Source organism: Perognathus longimembris, chromosome 7 (assembly GCF_023159225.1).
Source record: "Perognathus longimembris pacificus isolate PPM17 chromosome 7, ASM2315922v1, whole genome shotgun sequence".
NCBI classification, from domain to species: Eukaryota; Metazoa; Chordata; class Mammalia; order Rodentia; family Heteromyidae; genus Perognathus; species Perognathus longimembris.
In genome coordinates this window covers 44,849,581-44,873,730 of record NC_063167.1, presented here as the reverse complement: position 1 = coordinate 44,873,730, position 24,150 = coordinate 44,849,581, and the positions used below count along the sequence as shown (strand labels likewise).

General features: G+C 40.2%; 1 protein-coding gene across 2 annotated transcripts in view; it reads right to left on the bottom strand.

Annotated features, from left to right (window-relative positions):
- Nucleotides 1–24,150, bottom strand: part of Raver2 (ribonucleoprotein, PTB binding 2) — a 64,668-nt gene that overhangs the window by 34,241 nt on the left and 6,277 nt on the right. For both annotated transcript variants that reach the window (XM_048351481.1, XM_048351482.1), the window contains exon 2: nt 8,387–8,453. In XM_048351481.1, coding sequence (XP_048207438.1) covers nt 8,387–8,453 — 67 coding nt within the window. The remainder of the gene's footprint in view (nt 1–8,386; nt 8,454–24,150) is intronic.

Sequence of the window (24,150 nt, the reverse complement as noted above, 5' to 3'; positions counted from 1 at the left end):
CCAGTCTTGAGTGAAAAAGGAAGTAACTGGGGTTGGAGGCATGGCTCAGTTGGTAGAGCACTAACCAATGAGTGAAAGCATCAAGTACTGAGCTCAAGTCCTGGTCTCAGACAACTCTCTGCAATAAAAACTATAAATCTGGGGCTGGGAATATGGCCTAGTGGCAAGAGTGCTTATCTCGTATACATGAAGCCCTGGGTTCCATTCCCCAGCACCACATATATAGAAAACGGCCAGAAGTGGTGCTGTGGCTCAAGTGGCAGAGTGCTAGCCTTGAGAAAAAAGCTCAGGGACAGTGCTCAGGCCCTGCCTGAGTCCAGGGCCCAGGACTGGCAAAAGCAAAACAAAAACAAACAAACAAACTATAAATCCTTGAAGAGAGAAACTGAGAAGACAACAGAAGATGGGAAGGCTTCCCATGTTCACGGATTGGTAGAATCACTACTGTGAAAATGGTAACGATGTAAAAAACAGATGCAATCTACAGATGTGATGCAATGCCTACCAAAATCCCAATGTCATTGTTCACAGAAATACAAAAAAAAAATCCTTAAGTTCATACGGAATCACAAAAGATCCCAAACACCCAAAATAATAAAGAGGAAAAAATTGCTAGAAGTATCATACAGCAGACTTCAAATTAGACCATGGAGCCATAGTAACTAAAACACCATGGTGCTGGCACAAAACTGGCACAGACATTAAGACCATTGGAACAGGTTAGAAGACCCAGAAACATATCCACATATCTATGTCTCATTTATGACCAAGGAGCCCAGAGTATATGCAAGCCTCTTCAACAAAGGGTGCCTAGAATTCTGGATAACCACATGTAGAGGATGGAAACTAGATCCTTGTCTATAACCCAGTACCAGATCAATTTCAAATCAGATCAGGGATTTCAATGTAAAACTTGAACCTATGAAACAACTATATAAAATATGGAAAGCACTAGACCACATTGGCATAGGCAGTGATTTCCTGCACAGAATTTCAATAGCTCAGGAAAACAGGAACAAGGATTGGCAAATGAGACTATGTTAAACTAAAAAACCCTACACAGAAAAGGAAGTAGTTACCAGGGTGGAAAGACAGTTTACATAATGAGAAGTCTATACATCAGACCAGGGATTAACAACTGGATTATAAAGGGAGCTGAAAATAGTAAACTCCCAGGGAATCAACAACCTAATTAATAAATGGGCAAATTAGGGGCTGGGAATATGGCCTTATGGCAAGAGTGCTCGCCTCGTATACATGAAGCCCTGGGTTCGATTCCCCAGCACCACATATAGAGAAAATGGCCAGAAGTGGTACTGTGGCTCAAGTGGCAGAGCTAGCCTTGAGCAAAAAGAAGCCAGGGACAGTGCTCAGGCCCTGAGCCCAAACCGAGGACTGGCAAAATAAATAAATGGGCAAATTAATGACCTGAACAATTTTCAAAAGAAATGTGAATAGCCAATAAACAAGTCAAAATCAAAACCCCTTGGAGAACTAATTGAGGCTAATGTTTAAAAACCTAAACAACACAAACCCGTGATAATTACAACGGTCTAAATCAACAAAATATTTATACACTCATACTTGTAAAAATTAAACTTTAGCTATATCAATTTACCTGTTATGCAAGAAAATGCTTTGAGAGGGGAGAGAGACACAGAGAGACAGAGAGACAGAGACAGAGACAAAGAGAGACAAAGACAGAGACAGGTTTTATAAAAAAAAATGTGAGAGACCTCAACTACGTTGAAAGTAACCTAAAGCAATCCACTGCTGCCTTCCTGCTCAACGGAGCTGCCACATTATGACACTTTCTTTATCCAAACTCAATTATATCAACACGACAAAATGTTGTGCAAGGCAAATATATAAAGCACGAGAGAGGGAGGGAGAATTTAAACAGCTTGGGTAATTCTGCCCGTCATCTCTTCAGTCTCTCAGTCTTTGTGCCCACGTGGCTCTCAAAGTGTGAACCTCTCACCGCACTGAGTGCGATGCTAACATTTACAGAAACCCAGCTTTTTCCTAAGTCTCCAAATGCAAGGAAACCATTGCCAAAGGGAACTACTGCTAATTCTTTCAACACTAGAGTAAAAAATAGCTTTGCCATCTTTAGTGAGAGAATAGCCTTTGCTTTCCAACACCATTTTCAAAAGGCAGGAGTTATTCTGATTTTTTTTCAGATGGTGACACAACATACCACTTAACTCTATTTCCCTATTATTTACAAACAAGCTAATCATCAGCTGTCTATACTTTCATGTTCCTCTATCAGCCCACACTTACCAGTTCAGGCTTGAGTTGTGAGGGATCTTAACCATTAATCTAACTGTTCCTTTTTAAGGTATACTCTTCCCTAGTTCTGCATGCCTGTTAGAGCACTCCTTCCTTTGCACATTTCCTTTACACCTTCTCCCACACTGTCTCCTGTCAAGCGGAACACTCCTTGGGATCCTGCCTGGCAGGTTCATGCATGGGAACACCTATGTCCTGTAGTCTGCTGCTCCTACCACTGACTTTCTCTTGTTACTCTACACTCTCATCCCAAGAACCACAAGGTCCTTTGCCACTTATTCAGTACTCTGTGCCAATCACCAGGCCAAGTACCGAAAAGCATCAGGTAAGATCCCTTTCAACACAGAACTCACACACTAATAGGGGACACAAGACATCAAATGTAGTATTACTAAGAAGGACAAAGAAGGACCATGAAAGCAATTAAGTACAGAAGAGCAACCTTGTGGAAAGGTTGTGGAAGGCATCCAAGACTCTGTGAACTCCTGTATCTGTTTCTAGTCTTCATTTGTTCCTTGTATACATAGATGTGTGTGTGTGCGTGCATGCACAAACATCAAACTGACTCCCACCTGACTGTCCAACCTCAACTCATAATCTTCATGCTGTCTCAGATAAACAGAGAGACAGAGACAGAGACAGAGAAAGAGGAGGTGACTGCTCAGCACTGCTCACTGGCCTTTCTTCTTGACTTCAGAGGCAACCTCATCACACTTACAGATAGGAGAGCTGGCAGATTCTCCAGGCCCATTTTTTTCTTCATCTCCCACTTTAAAAACCAGCAATAAAACCCTTCAAATTCAACTCTTCAAATAGATTTTAAATCCACCCTCTTCATTTTGCTAGCTTTTCCTCTTTTTAATCTTTTTCCATAATGACAATAGCGATCACTCAAAAACCAAACTGGGCTCATTTTGACTCCAGATGCAAAGGTATGGTATTCTCAGCACCATGCCACCCCAGATCAGGCATGGTGCCCTACAAGATCTGCCTCACAGCGCTCCAGCCCCCAACATTTGCAGCTGAAGTATTTGCAGCTCCCTGTAAACATCAAGTTGTTCCAAGTATCCACAAACATCCTAAGTGCATTGCTCTACCCCAGCATTTCAGCTATTCGGCTGAGTCAAATCCAGCCAGAGACGATTACCTCGTGGGCCCCTATGGCCTTCCTTGGTCTTCTCTGCCACCATCCCTAGCTCGTTGATTAACAATGAGTCTCACTTTGGGTCTAGGCTGGCTTTGCACTGTGATCCTCTGATCTTTGCCTTCCAAATAGGTAGGATTATAGTCACAATCCAACATAACCACCTAAATTTATTAGGTTAGAGCTCACCATGCCTTGTTTTCTTACACCTCTGTACTTAGAACATGGCAGGAGTTGTCACAGGAATTGGCCTATATTGTAATTAATTTGTTGGTTCATAAATTATTATTGGAAAAAATATAATGTAAATAGTTTTTCTTCATGTGTCCTATTTCAATGCAATTATTTCCTTATATCTGCTATAGAAAAGTTCTGATTACAAGACTAAAGTTTACTGTTTTAATTATTTTTATAAAACTACTAATTATGTTTTCAGACATCCCCATATTAAACTAGTTATTAATTATGTTTCTTTGGATACTAAAATCAAATGTGCTGAACATATTAATTAATACCAGTAAGGAATTCTTCTATTGTGTTATCTTTTTGGCTGACGTTATATATCCACTTCATGCCTGCTAGGCAGGTGCTCTATGATTTTGTCCATACTACAATCCCCTTTATGCTTTCTCTCTAGTTGAGATTATGGGCATATGCCACCACTCCTGGCTTGTGGATTGACAGAGTCTCACTTTGGGTCTAGGCTGGCCTTGCACTCTCTGATCTTGCCTCCCAAATAGGTGGGATTATAGTCATAATCCAACATAACCACCTAAATATATCTTATAGTTCACACTTGATAATGACAAATTATTCCCATATTTGTATGACTAAAAGCATGTCTATTTCATCCTTTTGCTGAAAATTATCTTCAATGGGTAAAAAAAAAATATCCAGATTGACTGTTTTTCTTTTAGTAAGAAAAGATGTTGCTTGTGGCCTTCTCATCTCTATTTAAAGAAATTTGTGATGGGCTTTGTCTCTACATATGGTAGGCCACCTACTAATTTCCTCAGTATGTAAGATTTTCTCTGTATTACTAATTATAAGCAGTCGGATAACAATGTGTCTCATAGTTCTCTTCACGCTCTTGTGGCTGGGGCTGGTGCAACTTTGTTGTTCTCTGGGGTTAGAGAGTTCATGAGATTTGGAAATTTTTTTTTTCTTTTGCCAGTCTTGGGGCTTGGACTCAGGGCCTGAGCACTGTTCCTGTTTTCTTTAGTTTTTTGTTTTTTTCCTCAAGGCTAGCACTCTACCTCTTCCGTGCCACTTCTGGCTTTTTCTGTTTATGTGGTGCTGAGGAATAAAACCCAGGGCTTCATGCATGCTAGGCAAACCCCCTACCACTAAGTCACATTTCCAGCCCTGGAAATGTTTTAGTCATTAATTCCTTAAACATTTCCGTCAGTATTACCTTTCCACCTTTACCTGAAGCTGTCGCAAGACATAGTTTATAACTTACAGTCTCTTTCTCCCTTGTTTTACTTTGGATAACTCATTATCGCTAATTTCACTAACTTTTTATTCTGCAGTGTCTACTTGGCATCAATCTTATTCAATGCATTTTTCACCTCAGAGATTATAGTCTTTACCACCAGAAGTATGACTCTGATAATTCTTTATATCTTCTATATTTCTACTTTACATGTTCAATCTTTAGTATAATTTCTTATATGTATAGAATATACTTATTAAAACTAGCTTAATGTTCATTTTCACTTATTTATCCGGGTCAATTGTAGATCAATTTTGATTGGTTTTCTTTTCATTATGAGTTGTATTTTCTCTACCAAAGCTGATTTTTTTCCTTGGGGGTGGGAGGAGTAGTCAGAGATACTACAAGGATTCAAATTCAAGAATCATATGCTTGCTAGGCAGGAACTTTACCACTTGAGCCCTATCTCCAGCTTCTCTCCCACTTTTTTTTTTTTTTTTTTTTTGGCTTACATAGGATTTCATGTTTTATCTTGGACAGGTCTTCGATCATAATGTTCTTCACTATGCCTCCCTTATAGCTGAGATTACAGACAGGCATCAGCATCACTACTGTTCTGTTTATTTTTTTTTTTTTTTTTTTTTTTTTTTTTTTTTTTTTTTTTTGGCCAGTCCTGGGCCTTGGACTCAGGGCCTGAGCACTGTCCCTGGCTTCTGCCCGCTCAAGGCTAGCACTCTGCCACTTGAGTCACAGCGCCGCTTCTGGCCGTTTTCTGTATATGTGGTGCTGGGGAATCGAACCTAGGGCCTCGTGTATCCGAGGCAGGCACTCTTGCCACTAGGCTATATCCCCAGCCCCACTACTGTTCTGTTTATTCAGACAAATTTCATAAACTTTTTGTCTGGTCAAAAAGTTAAATTCCAGCCTTCTGGACTTCTGCCTCTTGAGTAGCTTGGGTTACAAGCATACACCACCATGCCTGGTACTTGCCTGATAATTTGTTTTTGTTTTTCTGGATGCCATAGGTAAATTTAACCTTGTTTGGATCGCAGGTATTTTTGTATTTGTATAAATATCTTTGAGTTTTGCTCTCAGGTGTGGTTAAGTTACCAGTTTGACCTTGTCTATTCTTGCTTTTAAGTTTCTAGGTAGGACAGGAAGTAATTTGACCCATTATTGAGGCAAAACCTTTTGAATATTCCTCTTGATGTTTCAGGAATAGAAATGTATTATCACAGCTGGTGGGAACAGCTGGAATAGAACTCCTGGTTCTATAACACTTAAAATCTGTACCCATAATCCTTATATCACTACATAGTAATACTGAAATTTCTCCAATTGTGGAGCAATGGTTTATTAGAAACAACTTTTACAACACTGAAATACTAGAAATGTTAAAAACCTAAATGACTACCCCAAGGGATTCATCAGTTCTTATAAATTCACACAATGATTGACATGTGGTGGTTTAAAACAATGCCATAGAGTTGTATGTATCAACATGGGAGAGATCTGAATAACAATGGTGGTTAAAAAAGAAAGCTGCTAAATGAAATACTGAATGCCACTCATATAATGTTTAAAAAATGACAGAAAAAAACATTTATCGTGTACAGATTCAGTAATAAGTGGGTATTAACTCAAGATACTATGGCAAAAACAACAGTGACAACAAAATGAAAACAAAAAGCAGCCCCATAATCTTATTACTGTTAAAACCAAGGGTTTTTGTTGTTGTTGTTGTTTGGGGTATTTTTGTTTTGTTTTGTTTTTGCTGTTCATAGCTTATGTCTAGTTTGAAGAAAGGGCAAGAAAGGAGATTTTGCTCCTTACAGCCTAAGATCTGGACTGGAATAAGTTCAGCTTCTGAAGTAGCTAGGATTAAAGTATGACCCAACTACTTGAGTGAATAAGAATGCAAGGATATCAGTTCAAGGGCAGCCTGGACAGAAAAGCCCAAGAAGACTTCATCTCAACAAAAGAAGCCAAGTTGGATAGTATATTTCTATCATCCCAACTACCACAGAAAGCATAAAATAGGTATATTCATCTAGACTTGGGCATAGACAGGATGCCAGATCCTATCTCAAAAATAACTAGCTCAGGGCTGGGAATATGGCCTAGTGGCAAGAGTGCTTGCCTCCTACACATGAGCTTTCGTTCTATTCCCCAGCACCCCATATATGGAAAACGGCCAGAAGGGGCGCTGTGGCTCAGGTGGCAGAGTGCTAGCCTTGAGCAGGAAGAGGCCAGGGACGGTGCTCTGGCCCTGAGTCCAAGGCCCAGGACTGGCCAAAAATAAATAAATAAATAACTAGTGCAAAAATGGACTGGGGACATGGATCTGCAGTTAAGTATCTGCATAACCAGCATATAAAACTGAGTTCAAACTCCAGTACTACCAGAAACAAAACTCTTCCCCAGTAACCGCAGCCAGGGACAGGTGAGCAATGAGTAACAAATGAGTCACACGCCCACTGGCCCGAGACCTTCCTCTAAGAGGCACAGAAGTCACTTCCACTCTAATTTGTCTTACCGCAAAGCAAATCACATGTCCACTCTTGGACATAAGGGACATACTACCTTACTTTATGCCCAGAAGGAAAACAACAAGAACTTGTGGACTGCTCTACTGATTACATCAAAATAATGCACAGATTGGAAAGTGGGCACCGAATTCATGAAGGAAGGATGGAGGGTAAAAATGGGATCAGAGCAGCAGATTGTACACTGTGGTTTTATTACCCTTCAGTTTCCTTGTTACCTTAAAAAGATGCTGTAAACATTTACATATCACATACACACAAAAGAAATAATCTAGCTTTAATCTCACAAATATAAAATGAATGCACTGTTCTCATAACCTGACTTATAAAATTCAACCCTATTTGTACAACTTAAAAATTGTTTAACTAATTTATTAAGCCAAAAAAGGTTTATTATGTGTTATCCCCTTATATAATGGAATATCAATCTGTCCTGTTTCAATAAAAATTGTTTACAGTCTTTGCAAATAAAATATCTTAATTTTTAATGAATGCTCAGTCAGTATAACAAAGCAAGTTTCCCAGTTTGTCCAGCTATCAGTCATATCATATAGTCTATTTGCAAAGTCCAGTAATAGCTTATTAAAACTGAAGCAGACAGAGCCTAGAAAGAAAACGCAATATGACACAATATTAGAATATTCATTATTAAAAACTGTTTCAGATGGGATATTGTGGCACACTCCTGTAATTCCAGAAGTCAAAAGGCAAAAGCCAGGACTACAAGTTCTCAACTCACCTAGCTACACACTAAACTGTGAATCTCTAATGTTATTTTAATTTATATGGTTAAAATTTAAGACACTGACATTACCTTCAGAAAATTATGTGAACAACACTAAGGTACTTCAATATCTGCAAATTTTATAGATAGAATTAATTATGAGAAGACAGTGTTTTCCTTGTTGTTCTATGACTCTTATGTAGCCTCAAAGTGAAATTAGATGCATGAAACTGAAAACTTACCCGTTCGTTTATTTCTGTCAACATAACAATACTTCAACTCATAGTCTTTTAACAAATCATGAACTTCCTGAAAGAGACAAAACCATGAATTCATGTTAGTAGATGATACTGCTCTATTAGTCTAACATCATGGCTACATTGCCGCCATCACCACATACCTGTGAAAAGGAACTCTTTCACACATCCCCCAGTATTGATTTAAAGGCACAGAAGGCCAGCATTGAAGGCAAAAGCCTCCCTCTCAAAATGCACCTTCCAATGTGGTCCTGCACAGAGCCACAGCCTCTGTCTCCTGAGTGCACCAGACACTGACTGCCCTATACTCCTCCCACAGCCTTCACCAGGCCTCCCAGCAGGGTATCACCACAGTCGCCATGCCTCCTGAAATTCACCTCAAGGGCTGCTTCATGAAGCTTTGCCTGAAACTTCCCCAAAGAATGTGACCTCATTCTCCTTATGCGAACAAGAGATATAACTGGGGGGAAATGAGGGAGGAGGTAACAAATTGTACAAGAAATGTACCCACTGCCTTACATATGAAACTGTAACCCCTCTGTACATCACTTTGACAATAAATAAGTAATTATTCAAAAAAAAGAGACATAACTTTATACCTCTCATCAAAATGTATTTCAATGTCTACATACTACCTACAGAGGCTTTAAAAGGAATTCACCTGTAGATACTTGAAGCACACACAGAGAGTAAATAAATATACATTATTCTTATTGTAATAAATGAATTTGAGATTTTAACTGAGAAATTTCTAGTTATAAAAACAACTAATAGCCATCAAAGCATAGGATACAGTTAAATCTATTTCCCTGTGGGCTCCATATAGTACTTGAGTACAGGAACTTTATTTTATATATTTAGATTTTACCTGTATCACTTTGCATATGGAAGACATTCAAATACATATCAAAGTAAATATAAATTGTGGCCTTAATTATTTTCCATAATATAGAACAGATACAAAGGAAGTAGATAATTCCTTAAGTGGACATTCTAACCCAGTGCTGGATAGTTACAAGGAACCTATACTATGTAAGTAACGAATGAGTTGGATATGGTGGTACACAATTGTAATTGTAGCCACTCAAGAGGCAGAGATTAGGAGACTTGTGGTCTGAGGCCAGCCTTGGGCAAAAGCAAAAGACTTGTCAAAAAAAAACGACTGAAAGCAAACAAGGCTGAAAGCTTGGCTCAAGTTCAAAATTCTAGTACCCATAAGCAGGTTGGTACTGTTGGCTCGTGCCCGTAATCATAGCTACTCAAGAGGCTGAGACCTCAGCATCACAGTTTGAAGCCAGACCAGGCAGGAAAGTCCATAAGACTCTTAATCTCTAATTAACCACCAGAAAATTGGAAGCAGCTGGGCACTGGTGGCTTACGTCTATAATCTGTAGTAGCAACTCAGGAGACTGAGATCTGAGATCGTGGTTCAAGTGGTAGAGCACTAGCACAAAGAGGTTCAGGGACAGTACCCAGGCCCTGAGTTCAAGCCCCACAACTGACACACACACACAAAAAGAAGAAGTGGAGTTGTGACTCAAAAAGGTAGAATACTAGAAAGCTCAACTACAGTACCCAGGCCCTGAGTTCAAGCCTCACAACTACCACCACCACCAACACCAATAACAAAACTCTGGTACAGTCAAGGAATAAAAGTAAAAAAAAAAAAAACCAAAAAAATAATTATACATAGTTGCTAGTATATAAAGTATACAGTATGGTAAGTATATTTAAAAGGCTTAATTCCATAATGCTAATTCTCACTATTGTGTTGCTATAATACTTAGTTAGCTGTCAGCTGGTAGTAAGCACTGGACTCAGTACTTTTTTCGTTAAGTCTGGCCAGTAAGTATCTTGCTAAGTGAGGACTAGGCCAATCACTGGGGCTCTAGGAGCTGACTGTACTGCCTTACTTGTCCCTGTGCAGCAGTACACTGTCATTAACAGTTGCCAAAACTCTAACTGTTGGTATAGTTACCCCATTACAACAGTAACTCTTCATAATAAGTAGACATAAGAGCAACCTAGAAATGGAAAACAAGAGGATAGTTGAGAAATATTTTCCCTTTTAACCCAGTAGAAGGGGAAAAGAGAAGTGATAAAATAGGCAAAACATAAAGCTGGGTGAAGAAAAGATAATCAGGCCTCATACAAAAGATAATGCAGCACTACTTATTTGTAAGCTATAGGACAGATGTTTAAAAATAGGTGGACACAGCAGCTCACACTTGTAATCCTAGCTTCAGAGGTTGAGATCTGGAGGATTATAGGCCTGTTTGGGCAAAACATTGCAGAGACTCCATGTCAACTGATTAAAAAGCTGAATACAGTACTGTACATTTGTCATCCCAGCTATGCAGGAAATATAATAGGAGACTTGTGGTCTAGTCCATCCTGGGAAAAAAGGAAGACCCTTTCTGAAAAATAACTAAAGAAGAAAGAGAATTCCTGTCTTGCAAGCACGAGTTCAAGCCCCATTATCACTGAATAGATACATGTAGATATAGATATATATCTATATATATGCACACATATGTATATATATATCTATATATCTATCTACATGTATTACATAAGCACGTGTATATATACGTATATGTATTGATTTTTTTAAATACTGTTAGCTGGAACACATAATATAATGATCAATGTACATATTAGTCTATAATTTACTATCACAATCTTTGTACTGTAGGCTTCAATATTTTCTTAAACTTATAAAAACATATAGTGTATTCTTCACTAAGAAAAACAACTTCAATTGTATATAACATAGACATTGTGCCAGCTGATGAACTTAATACTCCACAGAGAAGGTTTTATTTGAAGGGATCGAGTATATTCTTTTGGTTGCACAGAATCTGATCTTTCACTGGTGAACAGCTGTTAAACATTAGATAATGACAACCTGATACTGCTCTTCACATTGTCATGGCATTGTAAACAAATGGCATGCTCTCTGCTTGATTAGCTGAGGGAAAGCTTCAGAGTCCCTTAGAAAACGTTCATATTTCTAACCATAGCTTTTCTATGCATCAGACATGGGGTACAGAGCCTGTCAACTGGGATTCCTTATAGTATCCTCAAAGAAAAATCAAATTACTTTTCCCCATGCCCTGGTTGTTCTGACCCAGGCAAAAGTGGGTCACCCCTCAATTTGAGCCTTCGTAAATTGGCCAAATTAAAAACTTGAAACCTGAGAGTTCTAATAACCATCTGCCAAAATTCTCCTATGCGTTGCCACACAGACCTGAAAGAACTAAACACTAAACTAACACTTCCCTACTGTGCAGCTAGCTTTATAACATTTCTAATGAATTATAAATGGTTTTTTTCCTTTGTAATGCTGGAACTGGATACCAGGGCCTCATGAATGTTAGACAAACACTCTTCAACTGACCCCACCCCAGTTCACAAGCTAATTATTTTAAAGATTTTTTTTCTTATTTATTGTCAAAGTGATGTACAGAGAGGTTACAGTTTCATACGTTAGGCACTGGATACATTTCTTGTACTGTTTGTTACCTCTTCCCTCATTCCACAAGCTAATTTTTAAGAAGAACTTCTGATAGAAATACTTCTGTCCTCTGATCAGCAATATCATTTACAAATTTCTGAGCACAAGGGCTTATCAACATTGCTATTACTAATTGCCAATAGTAATGTTCTTCTAGATCTGACTAGCTCTCACTCCCTAAAGTTACATGAAAGCTTTTGCTCACATAAAATGTTGGTTGAAAAGAAGATGAGCTACTTTCGGCTCAAAGCAGGCAGTCAATGACACCCCAAATCCCACCAAAGTTAACAGTAATATTCCTGCTGGTCTGGACTTCTTCCTACATGAAACTTGGCCTTTGTGATGCACTTGAACCACAGTTTCCTAAGCCTTTCACTGGCTTACTTTTTTGTGTTTCAAATTCTTCTAAGTCTTTCACAGGTTAACAGTCTACTTTTAGATCCTGAAGGAAACAAATAGTGTGTTAATTTTCATCTGTCAAATGAAGTATGGGGCAAAATTTCATAACCATATTGCCAGCCAGAAAACTGAGGACTCCAAGCTTAAGGACTGGGACATGGACCTGCTCCTTCTGGTCCTTACCTACCTTCACCATTCTATAGGTATTACCCCCCCACACCCCACAATCCTCCACCTTTGACTCCCTACCTGAGCAAGAGTGGTTTTTCTCTTTCTTGTTTTGAGTCTTTGTAGAAATGGTGTTTGTCTTTCCAGACCTTGATTTCTATATTCAATATCATGTTTCTGACATCTGGTTTATTACCAGGCTGTTTTTCTTCTGAGTTTTTATAAAACTACATCATGTTCTTGCAAGCAAGCATGGCATATCTACTGGTATTCATCCTCAAGGAGTCTTCATGGGGTACATGCATGCAAATGGCTGGCTTGTGAGTAAGAGAAAATGTGTTTGGCAGAATGAGCTGACACACATGCACCTGCTGATCCACTTCCTTTTATACAGTGTTAGCAGATATGAAGCTTTGGTCAACTTCATTGTCTCACTGTGTTCTGAAGTTGTTATAGACTGACTAACCAGAAAGGGCAGTGTGCTGGCTGTCTTTACATGCCTGTTGAGCTGCGGTACCCAGTTATTCAGTCACAGTCAAATCTAGGTATTGGTAAGAGGCCATTTTGTTCAAATAAAGGAAATTGCCTTTGATAAGGTGGATGGGCATCCCTCAGTCAGTTGAAGTCTGTACCAGCAAAATCTAAGATGTCCTGCTAAAGAAATTCTGCCTTAAAGCTACAACATTTATACCTGCCTCAGTCTTCAGCCTGCTGCCATGCCCTTTGGACTTGAGAGTGCTCAAGGGCCAATTCCTTAATTCCTTACACACACACACACACACACACACACACACACACACACGCACGCATGCACGCACGTGCGGGGGGGGGGGAGGAGGGAGAGGAAGAGAAAAACCTGCTCTGTTTCTCTGAAAGGACCCTTGCTGGAACAGGCATCTTTCTATGTTTATTTGCCATTTACTTCCTCTTCTGAAAAACATTTATATGTATCTCTACTGCCTGTTTTTCCATTCTGATTCTGTTTGTTTGTTTACTTGTATGAGGATTTTAAAAACAAATTCTAAATGCTAAAACTCCCCTGTCATTAGTAGTATTACAAACTTTTTTTCCGTACTATGTAGTCTGTCATTCTGTTTATTTGTGAAACTTTCCAGAGACATTTCACATTTTTATGAAGCCACTGGTATCAATTTTTGCCATAAAATTTGTAGGGTTTATGTCTTAAGAGGTTCTTTCTTCACCAAAAACTTATTTGCTAATAGACTGAAGTTTTCTACATTTCAGTTCTAAGTCAGTTTGGAAAAAAGAAATCTTTATTTACCTAAGTTCATAAATGCATTATTGTTTCTTCAGGAAAGGTGTGTGTGTGTGTGTGTGTGTGTGTGTGTGTGTGTGTGTGTGTATGCCAGTACTGGGACTTGGAACTCAGGGCCTTGGCATTGTCCTTTAACTTTGTTACTTAAGATTCAGGCTTTACCACTTGAGCCTCAGCTCCCTCCCTTCTGTTTTTTTTTTGGTGGTTAATTGGAGATAGGAGTCTCATAGACATTTCTGCCTGGGCTGGTTTCAAATTCAAGTCTCATCCTCAAATCTCATCTTCCTGAGCAGCTAGAATTACAGGTGTGAGCCCTCAGCTCCCAGCAGGAAAGATGTCTTAACATTAACATTTAGACCAGAGGCCCTATGGTTCATGCTTGTAATCTTAGGTATTCAGGAGACTAAGATCTGAGGATCATGAGTTGAAGCTAGCCTGGACAGAAAAATCCATGAGATTCTTATCTCCGATAAACCACTCGGAAAAAGCCAGAAGTGGAACCGTGGCTCCAAGTGGTACAGGATTAGCCTTGAGCACAGAGGCTCAAGGACAGTGCTCAGACCCTGAGTTTAAGCCCCAGGACCAGCAAAAACAAACAAACAAAAAAAGTAACAAACAACATCAACATTTAGGTTACAATTCATCTTAAAAGAATTTGTCTAAATTCCACTAGTTACAAGTCAACTTCCCAACATCCTTCCTTTATTGGAAAGCCATGCATTGCTGAATGAACTGCTATATGACACATGGGCTAACTGGCATTTGTTCCATTGGTCTACCTGTCTAGTCCTTTTTACTAGTATTACAGGGTATAAATTGATATAGCTTAGCTGGGTGCCAGTGGCTCACATCTGTAATCCTAGCTACTCAGGAGGCTGAGGATCATGGTTCAAAGCCAGCCCAGGCAGGAAAGTCACCATGTGATTCTTCTCTCCAATAAACAAAGGTGGAAGTAGCACTGTGGCTCAAGTGGTAGAGCACTAGCCTTGAGCACAAAGAGGCTTAGGGACAGCACCAAAGCCCTGAGTTCAAGCCCCAGAACCAGCAAAAAAAAAAAAAAGTTTTATCTTAGAGAAAGCTTTGAAATCTGGTAGTACAAATCCATTTTTGGAAGGCTATTTGAAGCCCTCTACCTTTTCTGCATAGATTTTAGAATCAGTATATCAGTTCCCATGAGAAAAATGTGCCAGGAACTTTGAGTGGAATGTGCTAAAGTCTGGGTCTGTGTTAAAGGCCTGCCTCCAGCTGAAGTTCGCAGTTTGAAGCCAGCCCAGGTAGATAAATCATGAGACTCTTACCTCCAAGTAACCAGTAAAATGCCAGAACTGGAGGCATGCATAAGCAATAGAGTGCCAACAGAGAGCAAAAATGTCAAGAGCAGTCCAGAGTTCAAGCCTTAGTACTAGCATTAAATACATACACACACACACACACACACACACAGAATATATATGTATGTATGTGTGTGTGTATATATATATATATACATATATATGTATAGAGAGAAAGAGAGGGGGGGAGAGAGAAAACCCTTCCATTAAATGTGTGAAGGTATTAATGACTTGTTTCCTAAGAGTGGTGACTATGAAAAACTAACGTTAGAGAAGGGCAACTTGCAGGCATCACCTTAACCAAATAACCAAGGTCAATATCCCCAGTGCTAAGTCCTGTTGGTGTCAAGAGGAACACCCTGGGGTCAGATGGGCACTTCATCTCTGGCATTCTTCCCCAAACCCATAGCACTGATCTTATCAGGAAGGAGAAAAAAAATCCCATAAATCCAACTGAGGAACACTGTAGAATATGCCTGATCTTTGATCTAGTAATAAACGAAAGAAAGGCTGAGAAACTGTCCTAGAGGGAAACAAAACAGACAAGATAACTAAACAAAGTATCATGTATTAGAGCCTGGGACAAAAAAAGAACCTAAGTGAAAAAACTAATAAAACTCAAATAAAGCTTGTGGTTTCCTAATACTAGTAAGACAACATCAATTTCACAGTTTAGAATAACATATATTAGTTATGCAATGTATAACATTACGAAAAGCTGGGTAGGCAATACATGATAAGTGTATGTTTGATCTTTGAAACTTTTTGTGAAGCTAAAGAGCTTATTTGAAAAGAGGACACAGGGCCATTAGAAACAGCTCCTCCTGCCCAGAACTAAAACAATGGAGGCCCTAATGTGGGAATAGTGACAACTGTGGTCCCCTATGAGCACCACTGAGCTGAGAAGCAACCCTCACCTATTGTAGTCTGTAGCACACATGTTCATGGTGATGCTGAGGTAAACATGCTTACATCTGCCCCACATAAAAGTGTAGCATATGTAATTCTGTATGGCCCTAGATACCTGCTAATAATAGCAAACAACTATGGTACTGGTTTATGTTTACTATGCTGCACTTTTAATCATTCTTTGCTCTTATAAAAGGTGTTTACTGGAAAGCAGTGTACATGTTGTACTAGTAACAGCCTCAGTTGTCTTGTGTCCTCTGTCTCTTAGTCTCATCAAAAGGTCACCTGACGTGACTGCCTCCCACCAACCAGGTCTGTGTGAGTGCACCCTTGATCCTCACAGACATCCGAGTTGCCTAAATGCATCCCTCACAACATAGCGCTCAAGTGGCAGAGTGCCTGCCTTGAGCAAAGAAGCCAAACCAGAGTGTAAAGCCCTGAGTTCAAGTCCTAATACTGGAACAAAAATAAAACCAACAAACAAAAACTACCTCTGTCAAGATGTGACAATGGCTGTCTCCAGGGTGACGGTATCACAGCAGTATGCTCAAACAGTGCCGGGAAAGAAAAATTCTCAGAGCTGTACTGACAATATTTGGTATGTTTGAAGTGCTTTCAAAAGTTCATTTCCCAAATGGAAAAGAGATGGGGGAGGGGCACAAATACAGCCACAATATTCAATGTATATATGCAAAAAATAAAGTAGGAAACTTGGTGTGACGGGGGGGGGGGGTGTCTGGGGAAGAATGATGGGAGGGGTGCCTCTGGTTAAGATGCACATGTTGGATTGTAACCCTCTTACTGTAACTATTTGAAGACTTTTCAGATTCGCATGCTCTTGTTTACTGCAAGTACGTTTATTCTAGTTCAGGTTGCAAAAAACATCCTTACCAAGTCAGGGAAGTAGAGACTAATTTGGAATCAAAGAAAGTGGTTAAACTGGTAGGATAACTGAAGCTCCAAAGTCCAGAAAAGAAAGGAACGCTGGTGACTAAGAGTAGCTCTCACTGGCCTGGGCAGAAGGGATAGGGACAATGGAGTAAGGGTAGGGTTGGTAAGAGTAGGGTAGGGTGGGTAGAATGGGGTTAGGGAAAGTAGAGTGGGGTAGGTTGGACAGAGTGAGGGTAGGATAGTGGGAATGGAGCAGAAATAAAGATTTTGCAGGAAGCTGACCCAGGGCAGAGGGAATGGGGGTCTCAAAGTAAAGACAATTGTTGTGAATAAACACAACACAAAGCACAATGAGACTAATTAAACTTTGGGGATTAGAGAAACTTTTCCTTCCTAGAAATAGTGTGAGGAAAACTAGCATAATGGATACTGTTCTAAATGTTGTAAAGGGAAACATTCTTTAAATGAAATATTACATTGTAACTCCTTGAAAACCTTTTTGGTTTGCTTGGAGCTTTGGGAGGTCTAATTTCCTCTCCCTTGTTCCTAGCTTAGAAGAGCTGAGGACTTAGTGTTTATCAATATGTCTTTCCCTGCACTTGTACTGGCCTTTTATTGCTTTCTGCATTGTTCTTCTGTAACTTTTCAGTTCAACACTTTTACCTAAGAGCTAATTCGTAAGTAACTTTCTTGTGTGTTTGAGTCAGGGTCTCCCAATATAACCCAGGCTGGTCTTGAACTCATGTTCCTGAGTCACCCTCTTGAGTGCTGGGGTTAAAAGAGTACAATCTTATACTCAGGCTGAAAACCTCATTAGAGGAAACTGTACTGAGCAACCACTGCCTGCCAGGCCCAGAATGTGAAGGGTCAGTCTTCAATTCCTGGGTGGCATAAGTAATACATCTCAGAAACAAATGGGCCTGGTTTATACTTCTGTCTAGATGGAGCATCATCCACACGTGCAAAAGTTTCTTATGAAAACTTTTCTCAAGAAGCAGCTTTGAGGACCAGGGTGCTGTGGCTCCTTTCGATAATCCCAGTTATTCAGGAGGTTGAGATTGAGAAAGCTGTAGTTAGAGGCCAGCATGGGTACAAGTTAGCAAGATCTCCCTTTCAACAAATAATCTGGGTGGGATGGCATACATCAGTCATCCCAGCTACATTGGAGGCCATAGGTAGGAGATTCAAGGTCCCAGGCTAGCCCAGGGGAAAACACAAGACTCTATCTGGGAGGGTGGGGAGAGGGGGGAACATAGCAAGTCTCTGAGTTCAAGTGCCAGTTACAACACACACACACACACACACACACACACACACACACACACACACACACAAACTTTGAAGCTTTGAGGCTGACTGCTATAATCTTAGCAGTCAGGGAACAGACGGATTTCAAATAGAAAACCAGCCTGAGCTGTATATGAGACTTTCAATATAGTAATTTCTTTAAAAAAAATTGCTTTGGATCTGCCCATGTGGTCTACCCTCACATGTCCTGAAGTGGTGATCAAAATTTCATTGTCCTACAAGAGCACTTTACAACCTGGGGTCTGTGATGCTGTACTGAGATCTGTAAAGGATCCCTAACTCTTGAAATTATATGCAGATTTTGGTGTGCTTAGGAACTTTAGCACCTTTCTGTGAGAGGTTTAATAGTGCCCAAGGCTACAGATAGTTGGCTGACTGACTGTAGGTGAATAGATGAGCTCACAGCTGAAAACTAAGGCAGGCTTACACTGCAAAAAGTATTCATCCACAGAGCAGTGCTGAGAGCCTGTTACCCAACAGGCATGTGAAGAGGAGAAGTGCAGCACTCAGAACAAAGTAGATGTTCCATATCTCTCTTGGAACCATGAGTCAGGTTCTAGGCTAAACACTAGTGACACAAAGGTAAATAGGACACAGTCTCTGCCCTTTCAACACTTAACACTACAACATGGGCAGGGAGGAATTGCATGTATAACCCAAACACATATTAGTTCTCTATCACTAATTAGCCAAATGATCCTGGGAGCATATCAACATTATTTTTTAAGTTTCTGCTGTCTATGAATAAAGTAGGGGTAAGAAAGTCTGATTATACAACTTTAATGATAATTAAATATGCACAAAGCTCTAAGTATAATACTTGACAAACCTAAGTCATTATTGTTAATCTTCTTGCATAGTAAGATGATCTTTTGTTTGACATACAGGCTGAGCAACTTGAGTGTAGCTGGGTGGCAGAGGGGCTGGCCTGGCTGGGCCTCAGGTCCCTAATGGCACAGGAGCAAAGGATATAAGGTTCCTCAATGCCGGTGTACTCCAAACCCACTTGTCAGGGGATGTGGGGCAGCAGCAGGACAAAGGCCCAAAACGCTCCTTCTGAAGGGTGTCCTGGCACCTGCCTGCCACTGGCCATATCTCCTGCCACCCCCAGTCCCAAATACAGATGCAGGAGCATCTCCCACTCTGGGACAAGGGCCAGTGTGAAAGTCAGTCCTCGGGATGGCTCTGGAGGAGGAGAGGCAGAGAAGAAGGGCAGCAAAGGCAAGGTGACCAAGGAAGGGCCCTCGAAGAGCCAGGCTGGCCGAGCTCTCACATGGGACTGTGTTAGCACTATGAGTTGACAGCCTTGGGGGTGAATTATTATTGTTACTACAGATGTTCAAAGGAAAGAGAAATTTGCTCTGGCTGAGGATTATAAGGAGATAGTCTCTCTCTCTCTCTCTCTCTCTCTCTCTCTCTCTCTCTCTCTCTCTCTCTCCTCTCTTTCTCTCGGCATTACTAGGGATTGAACATAGTGCTTCTGCCACAGGTACGCTAGCACTTGAGACATTCTATCAGTCCCTTCTCACTTTCTGCTCAGGCTGGTTTGGACTGGCAATCCTACTTGTGCTTCCCTTTGTCACTTAGATTGCAGGTGAATCCAGCCACTGTGCTTCCTCTTGGTTTGAGATGACAGACATGTTCCAATGTACCCAGGAACTGACTGGGTGAAATTTTACCAACTTTTATGCCTGGGCTTACCTTGAACTCTCAATCTATGTCTCCCAAATATATAGGACCACAGGCTTGAATTACCACACCACAGTCTATACAGATATCTTGATCAGACTACTAAATTTAATTTTGGGTGCTACATTTTAAAAGATATAATGATTTTAAAAAATAGTGGTGTGTATCCAGAGAAAAGTAAGGTGATTAGGAAACCTAAAATTGTATCTTAAAAACTGTGGTTTACAAGATCTTATGTTGTAAGACACTACAAGTCCTGTGTTGCTGGGTAGGTGCTGGGTCAAGAATTTAAAATTTTTAAAGCAATATTTTATATGGTCAATATTACTAAGACACTGACAACACAGAAACTTGATGAAGAGGGAGGATACCTTATAGTAGTTTTGTGAAATGAAAGGTTTTCAAACGTGCTACAGTGTACTCGGAAGTTAGACTCGCATCTAGAACAAAAATGTTCTACCTTCCTTCGAATACTGAAATACACACACATACACACACACACACACACACACACACACACACACGTTTTGTTCTGTTAAGAGTCTCAATATACAAGCCAGGATGATCTCCCAACTCTTGATCCTTCTGCCTCTACTTCCTGAGCCCAAGGATTACAGGTATGATACACCATGCCCAGTGGTTATATATTTTTGCTACAGTCCTTTATTACCTAGGATACTTCTGGCTGGCATCAACATAAGACTTAGCTTCAGTGAGGCAAAAAGGGAACAAGGAGCTTGGGAAGTCAAGCTCCAGAGGGCAGCTGAACAGGTTGTAACTCCAGTTCAGCTTCTAACAGCCAGCCCCAACTCAGTCAGCCTTCCTTCGGGTGCTTGCTGCAACCAGGACTTTGTGTTTGCATTCATATCCAGTGAGGAGAAAATCATTTTTCTTAGCAATCAAACAAAATTCCTGGGTGATTCTGTTCTGTATTACATTAGGCTGCACAATTCCAGTGGCCCAGGCACCACCACGTGCAGACTGGCTCAGGGGCAGGTTAGTTATTGCCCACTCTTTAACCACCTCCTCAGGCAAAAAGAGAGGGAAACCCACCCAAATCATAGAGCTGCTAAATAACCAGGAAGGTAGGGCCTCAAAGGAAAGTGAGTTGCTGTTAAGAAAGGCAGAGGAAGAAAGGAGACTGGGTGGGCGATACTATCTGGGTCCCAGCAAGAAAGAGATGGCATACTGAAAACTAACTCATTGGAGAGACAGCTACAAAGTTTAAATCCTCTGGCTACCCACAATTCCCTATGGTTCATGGACTTCGGGACAAGGGGAGTGGTTAGATAACCCAGAAGAGCACAGAGCCACTGGATGGACCTGTAACCTTTGACAAAGGAAGCAATAAAGCTAGCAGGGGGAGAGCTGGGTGGACGTGACTCCAGTCTCGCTCTCTGATTGCTGATCTCCATGGTGACTCTGGCCAAAGGCAACCAGGGGAGAAGGCTTGGGGATGGTGAAAGGGCCTCCCTTTCACAGCAACTCTTCCATCAGAGTCAATTTCATTTAATGCGTCCCTAATCTGAGTCTGATTTAAGAAGTAATTCTCTTTAATTCCTCCCTCCTTGTTCTGTTGTGAGACATGGGTGTGTCTGGACTTCAGCACAAAGCTGATTAGATGCTGGTCACCATGTGATCTGGTGTAATCTTACCCTCCAGAAGCAATCATAATTTCAATAGAAGTTAAAATGCTAACCTGCAAAAACTAAACACTACCAAATTCTTTCTATGGAAAACATGTTGCAACTCTAAAGCTCATTTCTATGCATAACCCCACTCATTAGATGAAAACAAAAAAGGTCTGTGGATTGTATGAGCCTTCTTGGGCCTGGCATTAACGCACAGCATTGTGATGCTAACCACAAAGTACTCCACTGCTCCTAGCATAGATTTCAGAGCAGGGATCAGCACTTCCAGAACGCTTTTCTGGAATTTCTGCCAAGACTACCACTTAGGGAGGCAGTGGTGAATTTCTACAGCAGCCACCAATGTCCTTATTATGTTAGAAACAGGGTAATGAGATGCACAAAGAGGCAGAACCCGTAACTCAATCCTACTTAATTACATTAGAAATGAAAATGTTCTAACAACCATTAAAAAGTATACCTATACTGACTTTTGGAAGTACAATGTATTCTTGACAAAGAAGCAATAATTTTTCAAAATGAGAAAACATCTTAATACTGTCAGGAAAGAGTAGTAAATAATAGGCCTTTTTTTTTTTTTTGCCAGTCCTAGTGCTTGAAGTTAAGGCCTATGCACTGTCCTTGGGCTTCTTTTGCTTAAGGTTAGCACTCTCCCTCTTGAGCCACAGTGCCACTTCTGGCCTTTTCTGTTTATGTAGTACTGAGGAATCAAACCCAGGGCTCCATGCATGCTAGGCAAGCACTCTACCACTAAGCCACATTCCCAGTCCAAGAATCGTAAATAACAATTCTATTTTCCAAAGAGGCCATGATTACTGAATAAATTATTATGGAAAAGAAAATAACCCCAAGTACTCAGTAGCAGGAGAGCAGAGGGATCACAGTTTGAGGTAAAAAATTATTAAGACTTCATCTTAACTAACAAGCCAGTCATGTTGTTGTCTACTTCTTATTCCAGCTACACTAGAGGCCACAGGCAGGATGACTCTACTGGAAAATAACTAAAAACAAGAAGGGCTGAATAAAGAAAATGCAAATAAAAACAACCCTGAAATACTATTTTACCCCAGTTAGATTGGCCAATATTCTGAATTTTATTAACAAGAACAACAAAATGCTTGCAGGGATGCTGAAAAAGAGGAACCCTACTGCACTACTGGTAGGAATGGAAACTAATACAAACACTGTGGAAAGCAGTCTGGCGATTCCTCAAAAAGCTAAACATACTCCTTCCCTACAACTCCTAGGCGTCTACCCTGAGCGGCATGAACCAGGATGTGACAAGGACACCTGCACTTCCATGTTCATTGCTGCATTGTTCACAATAGCCAAGATATGGAAACAACCCAGATGCCCCACAATAGATGAATGGATCCTATATAGAATGGAATTTTACACAGCCATTAGAAAGGATAAAATAATGTCATTTGCAGGGAAATGGATGGAACTAGAACAAATCATGGTGTGCAAGTTAAGCCAAGATCAGAGAGATAAACGGGGCATGTTCTCCTTGATGTGTGGAAGTTAGATTTAGAGAGCAGTGAGATATGACAAAGTATACAGGACTCAAGATATACATATGCAGGGAGACCAAAAGTGGCTACTCTTAGGAGAAAAGCACCAAATTGTAATACCAAGCACTTCTTCATATGTATATAAAATAGTATACAGACTGAAAAGAACCCCAAAGATAAGGAAACAAAGGACCTTTTTCTTACTTTGTCTTTTTGGTTTTAAATGGCTCTGTATGCTTTACCTCATATACAGTGTATACATGTGCACATTTGAGAGAAGGTGGAGAGAGGGCACAGAATCAGTGGAAAGCAGGCAAAAATGTGCAGCAGTGGAGGCCACTGGTTGCACTGGACATTGATAAAAGTGAACCAAGCAACTCATGGGTAGAGATGGGAGGGAGGGAATGGGAGATAATGAAGGAACAGATGATACTATGCGAAAGAAATGAAATGTACTTATTACCTGACATATGTAAAGGTAACCCCATTGTATATCACCTCTAAAACAATATATATATGGACTAAATGCATGGCTCAAGTGATGTCTGCCTAGCAAGCTCAAGGCCATAAGTTCAAACCCAAAAAGAAAAGAAAGTATATTTTTAATATACCACAGTTGAAGTACATAAAACATATGCAAAATTTTCATATATTTTGGGGTTTTAATTTTCTTTAATGAACAATAAGTAGCTTTTAAAGATAAGCTAAACCAGAGTACCCTACATTTGGTGAGTCTTGATTCTAAAAAGTGCTTAGTTGATGATATTCTGATTTCAAATGGATCTCTGTTAAGTAACCACCAAGATTCTCGTCACCTTGAAATAGAAGTTTCTAGTACTCACATGGAGAGGAGATCATGCTTTCTTTCCTCTACTGCTGATCCTGGATATACACCTCAGCACTCACAATCAGGCCCCTCAGGTTTTCAAGTAAAAAACACAACAAAAACAGTGATGAACACACACAAGCCATGTGAAAAATACCGAATGCGCACAAGCAACATAGGAAGTAATTGTCTGTTTTCTCCCATCTGAAACTCTAACAACAGTGCTTCTGGAAGAGAAGCAAGTTAGAATATAAACAATTTATAGAAATGCA